The 9,375-nt window shown below is 36.1% G+C and overlaps 1 protein-coding gene across 5 annotated transcripts; it reads right to left on the reverse strand.

Moving 5' to 3' along the window:
* Positions 1 to 573: 573 nt before the first annotated feature.
* Positions 574 to 7,783, reverse strand: LOC121744429 (E3 ubiquitin-protein ligase COP1-like). 5 transcript variants are annotated; one of them, XM_042137962.1, is made up of 14 exons: positions 7,339 to 7,474; positions 6,596 to 6,729; positions 6,101 to 6,178; positions 5,531 to 5,686; positions 4,653 to 5,012; positions 4,100 to 4,257; positions 3,951 to 4,016; positions 3,229 to 3,307; positions 2,850 to 3,005; positions 2,662 to 2,760; positions 1,991 to 2,095; positions 1,713 to 1,892; positions 1,128 to 1,238; positions 574 to 1,042 (listed from the first exon to the last, which is right to left on the reverse strand). In XM_042137962.1, the coding sequence occupies exons 3-14, from the start codon at positions 6,170 to 6,172 to the stop codon at positions 872 to 874; spliced, it is 1,713 nt and encodes a 570-aa protein (XP_041993896.1). In that variant the 5' UTR covers positions 6,173 to 6,178; positions 6,596 to 6,729; positions 7,339 to 7,474; the 3' UTR covers positions 574 to 871. The 5 variants fall into 5 exon arrangements, with proteins under 5 accessions (XP_041993896.1, XP_041993894.1, XP_041993893.1 ...); XM_042137960.1 differs by having other exon boundaries at positions 5,990 to 6,178; XM_042137959.1 differs by lacking the exon at positions 6,596 to 6,729 and having other exon boundaries at positions 7,339 to 7,783.
* Positions 7,784 to 9,375: the final 1,592 nt, after the last annotated feature.

Consider the following 9,375-nt stretch of genomic DNA (forward strand, 5'->3'; position numbering starts at 1 on the left):
ATATGGCAAACGTGACTTTGAAAATCATATTTTAGAGTTTTAAATATAAATTAAAATTGTTGAACTATTTGAAAGTAAACAAATTGTATAAACCAACATCCGTTGGTATCTATGTTTAAATTTGTCAGCTTAACTGTATTTCGAAATAGTATAAACCAACTGGATTTACTGTAAAACACAAGGATACGATAAAATACAGGCACAAACAAACTTGATTGGACCAATTATGGATTTGATTGAAATTTTGAAGTACAGACAAAAAATATAACTTTGTCAATATAAAAATAAACATATCAATCCACTTATGGGGATATGAAAGGGTCAATCAATATCGTTACTTGGATGGAATTAGAATGTTTTGGGTTCCCTTCTACAAAATTCTTATGCTATGCATTCAAACAATTCTATTTTTGTGCATATGTTATTATTAACTAAAAAATATAGCTACATCAAAAGCTTTCTTGATTTGTAACTGCAGGACATCAAACTTTTAACACATTGTTGTTTATATTGATTGTTACTGCTTACAATATAGGAGTATTTAAATGTTGAAAGCAATGCAACACCAGAGGCTAAAATGAAAACACGAAGAGCTTCATATCTTTAGAGCTGAACTGTAATTCTACACAGCAAGGAAGCTTATCTCTAAACATTTTATATAAACAGAGGCTAATCTAAAAACAAAATCGAATAACATAAAAAAAAAACAAACCAAACTACTACTTCTGCTTATGAAAACACATCTCCCAAAAAGAATATGATTTTCATTTACAAGCAAATAATAAACTTACCCATGATACCACAACACCAACAACAGAAAGAGTTAGTAAAGAACTTCGCCCTGCACTTCTTCTTTCATATGCTTGCAGTTTCAGGGAGCGAGAACGAGGACTTTTATAGTCCCTTGGCTGTTTGCTGTAACCATAGTTGGGCTATCACTTTTCCAGCACACAGCACTTATGAAGTAGGACCCCGCATCTTCTTCGCCTTCTTCTGTTTCAGAATTATTGAATTTATGCCATGCTGCCGGCTTAGATATTGCCTACAAAAAACTCACCTTTTAGTTGAAAATATATGCACTGCATCAGATCAACTAACCGATAATATTTCAACAACCATGTGGATACCTTGTGATAGACGAATGCTTCATTTGTTTCGCTGCCACATGCTATGTATTCGCTGTTTGCTGTTAGCCCCACAAAGTTCTTCTCATTTGCATGGCCTCTAAAAGTGCGCAGCTGAAGAAAATATCACAGCAAGAATGATATCATCAATTACTTGACAAACCAATATAATGGTTACTCAAGAATTAATCAGAAAACATTAAGAGAGAACAGACAAGCAAGTTTGGATGTGTGCACACATAAAGGTTATGAAACTGTCACCAACCATATCATCGGATCACTTATGTAATGAATCACAAGAATATCAAAGGTCTGTTAGCATTTTTTGGTTGACACCTTAGATGAAAAATCATGTAGAAACTCACACCATCTAATTCATTTGCAACATTGGCTTTAGTCAACATTTCAGGCAATTTACCATGTTAGAAAAAGGAAAAAGGAAAAAGTAAAAAGGAAATATTCCATTCACACATTTTTTGTTTCAAAGTTAAAATCTCTAGTAGTCTGTAAATGTAAATGCTGATGAAAAGCTACTAAGTCATGTATTGCAAATGAAAAAAGATCTAACAGGATGACATAATAACTTACAGGAACATTTTCCTTAACATCCCATAGGCGCAAAGTACTGTCTGTTGAAGCAGAAGCAAGCTCATCACTGGACAGAAATTTCACATATGACACAGCCTTCCTGTGTCCGCTGAATATATACAGTGGCTGGCTAACTTTTCTTAAGTCATAGTAATGAATGTGATGATCTGCGGAGCCAACCTGCAAGGGAACAGCAGCATAAAATTCAGGAACCAGTTTCATACAGCTGTAGAGGCAGAACAGAAAAGTATGAACTCCCACAAAGAATCAGTACATACAGCGACATGGATGCTGGATCCAGGGTTATATTTGACTGAACATATATTTGCCTTCATGTCAATGTTTAGGACACTCGCCTCCTGGTTTGTACACCATACTTTGACCTGTGGAGTCCATTAAGTCAGTCTATGCATAAAGAGTATATGTTCAGATATAAACATAACTAAATAACTTAATAACCACTCACGGCCTAATAACAGCTAGGCAAATTATTGGTCCCCTGAGTCGAACAGAATACACTTTTAATGTTTCATGGACCCAAAATCCTATTTAGGACAGTTATATACTTAATAGATAGATTGTGCCTGGTACAGGATCAATATTGCTGAATATAGCTATAATGCTGTAGATGGTTCACTTTGCACTCCACCTTGCTAGCAGTTCACCGGGATTTTTAAGGATGCGGAAAACAAGAAAACGTTGATTCAAAGACTAATTTGACATGTGTGTCCGCCTTAAAGTGGGAGTTAATATTCTATAATTCAAGTTGGTACATTGATCTCAGAAAGGCAAGCAGAGAGATCTACACATGAAAATACATAAAGCAAGACTTCTGGTAATATGGGCTCTACAATGAACTGCCCCCTCAACTTAGACAGAAGGGTGTAATTTCGCTTAAAATGTAGCTTTAGTGCGTCACAACAAAATTATGAATGTGCACTTCACATACCTTGCAATCATCACTACCAGATACAAGCATTGAAGGATCTGTGCATGAAAAATCTACACTCCAGGCACGTTTCTCATGCTCCTCATACTCCATCACACTCTGCAATGTACGTAGTTCAAGATTTAAGCATGACATTCTTTTACAGTAATAAGATGGTGAATAAATGGATTTACTGACATTAGTAATACCTGTCTAGTAGTCACATCCCAAACAGTTACTATGCCTTCATAGTCGCTGCTGGCAATATGATTTTTTGCATACTTGTTCCAGCTTAAACAGCTTAGCTTCGCTCTAGTAGACATTTCTGCTACAGGACATTGAGAGTCGGCTGGTTCATTAACCACCTGGTGAGTAATTTTCATCCACCATTTAAGGGGTGAGACCAGAGTGTATCATAAATCAATTTGAAAAATGACAAAGTAAAATAAAATAAGACTGCAAAACATAAAGAACAGTTGAAGTCCTGCATAGAAACTTCAGGCACATGATTACACGGCATTACATCTAATCATGTCCAGATATATACTAAATGCATCACCTGATGCAAAACTTGAAGCAACAACTTACTGATGAAAACTCAAAAATCTTGATCTGTCGTGATACTCCAGCCGTAGCAAATAATTCATCATCTCGATCAAATTCTATGCTGCAAGGAATAAATAGTCATTTAAGACTCTAGATAGTATGCAGAAGATTAAAATCACAGAGGTCTAGTGCATGAATGTGAGGGACCACAACTTTTATTGCATGCCAGAGCCTTTTGCCTCGATTATAATTGTATTTCACTGGTTGCGTAAGAATTAACACCCTAACTTACAACTCAATAATCAATATTCATATAAGAATTAAAATACTAAATGCGGGTTTAAGTGACTTACAAGCTACCAGAGTTTTTGCATTAATGCAATCACCCAAATTAAGCTTCTTTAATATCCCCGAGACCAACAGAAGAGAAAAGATCACAGATAGTTTTGTCCAGAATTATGATTGAGAAAAAGAAAGCTATATGTTCAACACTAAAATTCATTCACGAAATTGTAGCAAGTGCACATTACCTATCCACCACATGAAATGGACTCGTCAAAACAGAATCTGGTCTATCTCCATTTCGTTATAACAAAACTTGCAAATTTAACGAGTCCACATTATCTAATAAAATTAGTAGAACTGCAACTGTGAAGTAACATCTTCAATTTTTTTATTAAATCACAATGCTTGCTTCTAGATGAATGACTGGGTGAAGGCAGTAAGAATCAAATTCCACACCATATGCAGCAAACTCCACTGACCTTGATACAATGTTAGCCGCGTGAAAAAGATCTCCATGTCTGAGTTCGGCAACAACCCGCAACCGACTGAAGAACTAAACTCTATTAGACACTGCATATGCAATTATGCATTTTAAAAAGACCTAAAGCTATCTACAAGAATCTCATACCTGTATCTTGTGAAAGTTGATAGAACAGACTGAAAATCCTCAAGACCTACAGAGTATACTTCTCTCTTTGAACTCAGTGAGTCACGTCCTTGCTGCTCTGGCATTTGTTTCGCCCAATACCGCCTTTTTTGCAAGTAACAATCTTGCAGGTCATTGAACTGATACAATAGACATATAAAAGGATAAGAAACACTTATACAAAGAAGCAGACAGTATCTAACATTTTATGTTATGACACAACCTAATAGCTGAGGAAACTCCTATAACTGCATTGATGACTGCAACAACAGAAGACGGCCAGATGATTGACTACATGCTTTGCATAGTCAAGCAAGAATGAAGAAATAAAAAGACGATATGCTAAAGCAGTTCAACAAAATTACAGATGTTGGTTATATTAGCTTCTGAAAATAATATTTTCTGCGAACACTATCTATAAATGATTATTTTCCTCTAGAACGTGACCAGGTTTAAGGTGTTACTGGAAAGCTACACACAACGATAATGTACAAGTCAGATTAAGATGTTACTAGCAAGGAATCACATCACCCACCTGAGCATGAACCCTTTTCTTCCTTGCTAATGCCTGTCCTGATTGAGAAGGATTCTGGATGTCTGACCCACCATAACTATCCTTCCCTAGTACCAAATGACTAGCAGAAGATCTCACATCAGCTTTCTTGTTATGAAGATCACCTGACGTCAGGCGGGATTGGCCAGGTGTGAGAGAAGGTCTGCTGGCTGTAGCACCACCATGTTTTTCAACCACCGACGGCCATGCTGATTTGGAAAAAGGATCATCACCAAGCATTCTTAGTTTAGCTGAATATCTATCCCTTCGACGGTATAACTCTATTCGGCGTCTCTCCACTGCATGAATATCTTCTTTAATATACTTTAGGTCAGATTGTACCTGCAGGAAAAGATAAAATGAAACGCTAAAAATCAGATATCTCTTCTCTCTCTCTCTTTCTCTGGGTTTCTCTTTGAGCTATCTGTGCTTGAGAGAGATAACCCTCAGTTTAACATGAAAAATATTCAAGTTTATGTTAATAAGGTATAATCATGCTCAGAAGGAGGGTATCATCCTCACAACATGAAAGTTTGAGACATCATAATATCAAGATAATTATTCCATTAACCAGGAAGCAGTCTTGGACTCTTATGTTTGGGATTTCAAATAATAATATCCAAAGATCCAAATTATTGCATTGGTACTGATGGTAGCCTAACACAAAACTCTACGATTGGGGAATTCCTGATTCTTTTGACTGATTTTACAAACCACCTTATCTTATGTTGAAAGTTTAGTAGCCTAATGGCGCTAATTATAGCAGATAAAGATCTTCAAATGATCTACATTGCAGAAGAAGCTTCTAATACTAAAAAATACGAACTAATAGATGAAACAAAAGAGTCCACTCCATTCACCTCATTGAGCTCATCAAGCTTCTTCTTTCTCAGACAAAGCATAAAATCAAGCAGGATCTGTAGATTTGTTTCGGCTTCTTCTTGCTCCATTTTACTTTTTTTCTCTGAAAGAAGAGACATGAGGCTCTCGAGATCCTTCACTGAAGCTTCACATCCCTGTCTATATATCATATTAGGGTCACTGAAGCTTCACATCCCTATCTATATATCATATTAATGTAGTACATATGCCAGAAATGGATGAAAAATGGAAGTCTAATATATGCCAGAAATGGATGGACAATCATGATGTACAAAGGGGTATCTTGAAAAATATAATCAAGCACTGATTTTTGAACTGTTTTAAACAATTAGAGTTTTGTTTACTAGAAGGTTTGTACTACTACTACAAACAAATGGCATAGGTGGATTTAAGGAAGCATGAACAGCATGTACAGTAACAGGCATGTAGATGACTACCAAATGGTAATTATTAGCTCCAATAGTAGATTTTGTGTGCTTAGACAGACACACTACCATGCTGTAAAAACACATTGCTATTAGAAATAACTCTTTCAGCAAATAACTGGCCCGTTCGAGTGCCTGGCGAAGTTGTTCCAAAGGAGTAGCAGTTTTAGCTGTTTGACGAGCAGAAGTCTTCATCAATAACTGCAAGAATACAGGCACCACATCATTAGCTAAATTCATGGAGACATCTCACATCTAACATCAAGGGAAGAGTAACTAATCTCACAGCACAAACACATGCAGCTTCTGGAGTAAGAATACTCAGAAGTATGTGATAGGAACTTACAGTTTCAAGACTTAACTACAAAAAGTTATATCACTTGTTAATTTAAATTTTTTCTTTGAGTCACCATTTTGAAAGCAGGTGTCCGGAGACATGCTTTATCATTCTGACATTACAGTTCTTTCTTTTCATTGATGTGTCTTTAATGAATTAACATTGCTATTGGCCAAACTTCTTTTTATTTCTGACAGGGAAGGTGGCATAACTTTGCATCATATTATAAAGTTTTTTGTTCGAACAAATGGAAAAGACAGAAAGGTGAGCAGTCTGCTGACTTGGCACTTTTCTTCAAGAAATCTTCATGTTTTAATAATGATTGTGCTTGTGCTTCAGACTTCAACCACCAACTGATGGCGTCCAGGATCACTTGTCAACCATAATGAGAAAGAATAGGACAACCCAATGTAAACTGTCCATGTTTGAATCATGATCTCCAGTTAACACATTATTTTCAAAATCATCTTATCGGATTGCTAGCAAGTAGACCAAGGTCTCATAGATAGTATATACTCTATTTGATAAAAATAGATGGTATACCGTATACATAAAGTCCATATCAAGACAAACAAACACATACATAAGGATGAGTGAGTGTGCAGTATACTTATAATATACCATCACTTACACAGAGTCAGGCACATGCAAGCATACACAAAGGATGACAGCATGACTTAGTGCAATCGCAATGAGGATAATTCACAAGTTGTAGCATAAATAAGACTATAACAGTAACACTGCAGATAAGTGAAAATAGATTTTAGCAAGCCACTTCTGCCTTTGGGCTACAAAACAAGGGGAAAAGGCTGCGGTTTGCAGTTAGGGAAAACTACACATAGAGATAACTTATCATTAACATTACTAACAGAAATTACATTGCCAGAGAGAGCAATATAATCAAAATTCCTTGACAAATTAGTAATTAAGACGAGAATTAGAAAATTGCAGCTATCCAAAAAGAGGAGTCAACTTGAAACAGACAGATGATGAGTTGATTATGCAGAAATAAAACAAAACAAACCTTGTTGAGGAGGAAATTAGGGTAGAGGTGATTAGCAGTGAGGAAATGAGAGCAGCAGGGGCAATCACTCTTGTTCTGAAGATGAGTGACGATACACATGTAGCAAAAGCTATGGCCACAGGCAGTGAGGAAAGCGTCCTTGATGATCTGCATGCAAATAGGGCAGAGGATGTCCTTATCAGAGTCGTGCTCCATCTCCGAGTGCGGCGGCGACGGCGACGGCGCCGGCGCACCGGCGGAGGAATCCACCGGCTCTGATTTGACGGTAGGCACGAGAGGGCCGCCAATTGAAGTGGTCTGGGCTCCCATTTTGAGCAGAATGGGTCTACATGAGGTATGAGAGTTGTGGGTGTTTGTATAGGAGAAGGAAGGAGAGGCGGAAACGGTTAGAAGAGAAGAGAAGAGAAGAGAAGGGAAGAGATATTTGAATGGGCTACAACTGACCACGTTACTTTCGATTCCCACCAACTCTTGAGGTCAATACACACAACACGACTTTTTCACTTCAAATTCTCGCCACCGATCCCACGTTTTTACTATATTTAGATTGTTAAACCTTCATCTTTTTTAATTCGATTAAGCTACAGTCCAACCATCCGAATAAGCTACTACTCCTACAATCCTCTTCTTTCAATTCATTTGCCAACTCTTTCCACATTTTTATTAAATAAATAACTATATATATATATAAATTTAAATTACTTGAATTTTATGAGATCAAATTATTATCCAACAATTTATTATTAAGTTTATGTTATATACTCCAAATACTCAATGCATTCTCTCTACACTCAAAACCGAATTTTACTACTAATATTGCCGTGTGCTGACAAATTCTTTAAAAATCTTGTAACAATTGGAGCTTGACAAATGAAAAACGTGCATTTACGATTAGAGATTCATTTAGCTTAGTACAAAAACTGCGGTAAGTATATTTTCAATTTTTATTTTATTTTAGCATTAGTAATAGTAGTAATAATACTTTGGATAGATCATACATAGTATAAGAAGATATTTCCACAAATTCAATCCCAATTATGGAATTCGGTTATTTAAGTGTAAATGTATGATCATTGGATATTGGAGTCAATTAACAGTCAGAAGACAGTCATGTTTTTTACGTCATTTCTCCTTCTTATTCTTATGCCAACTTGCCACCGTAGGAACTTCCAAAAATACAGATTTTTTCTCTAGCTATTTTCTATATTTTCAGTCTAACTCACGATCAATAATGGTAGGTCACTGTCAGCTTAGTTGGAAACATAAAGTTGCGAAGGAGATATAGATAATGAATAAAAGCAATATCGAAAGAATCTAACACTTTCGGAAAAGCGACGGTACTGGGATCGATAGGCACGTACCGGTTTGATTTGAATGGCATCAATTCAGTCAATTCATACCATCGTACCAATGTTGCAATCACAATGCCAAAGACGACTCACACAGATTTGGTACGGAGTGCTATAAATTTGACAAATTGATATCATCGTACCAAATTTGCAAGCGGAATGCCGAGGCTAACGGTGCCATCAAAGATTTGAGAACTATCGGGCATCTCTAGATTTGGATCAAGGAAGTAGTGATTGTTCAAGTGGATTAACTGACATCTCTATAGTGCTAAGAAATGAAAATGGGACAATATGCTTGATATATATCCATCATTTCTGTTTGAAAAAAAAATCAAAATATTTAAAGCGTGAGGAATAAGAAATTCGCATAGAGTTGAAATCTGACAAAATAAATTTAGTTGAATGCAGTCCAAAATGCGTTAGCTTTCATTTTCCGAAAATAGTTAGTTAGATGTCGTATATAATGTGCATTTATTGAGTATGATGTTAATATGTGGCAACAAAACACTATTGAAGCATAGAATATGGTTAGAGCATTAATGCACACAGTCAAATGAAGTGGACTTATGAGTATGCAAGTAGTAGTATAAGATATTTTTACCAAGTTATAAATAAAAAAGGTAATGTTTCTATTCCATAATACTCCTATGTCACTTTGCCATACACTTAATTTAGGTAGGGACTAATA

Source organism: Salvia splendens, chromosome 8, assembly GCF_004379255.2.
Source record: "Salvia splendens isolate huo1 chromosome 8, SspV2, whole genome shotgun sequence".
NCBI lineage: Eukaryota > Viridiplantae > Streptophyta > Magnoliopsida > Lamiales > Lamiaceae > Salvia > Salvia splendens.

Coding starts and splice junctions, on each gene's coding strand:
- LOC121744429 (XM_042137957.1), bottom strand. CDS start 7,647: ATGGGAGCCCAGACCACTTCAATTGGCGGCCCTCTCGTGCCTACCGTC. Junction 5,013..5,530: donor AGCTTGATGAGCTCAATGAG/GTGAATGGAGTG, acceptor CTTTTCCTGCAG/GTACAATCTGACCTAAAGTA. Junction 1,239..1,712: donor ATGTTAAGGAAAATGTTCCT/GTAAGTTATTAT, acceptor TATTTTCTTCAG/CTGCGCACTTTTAGAGGCCA.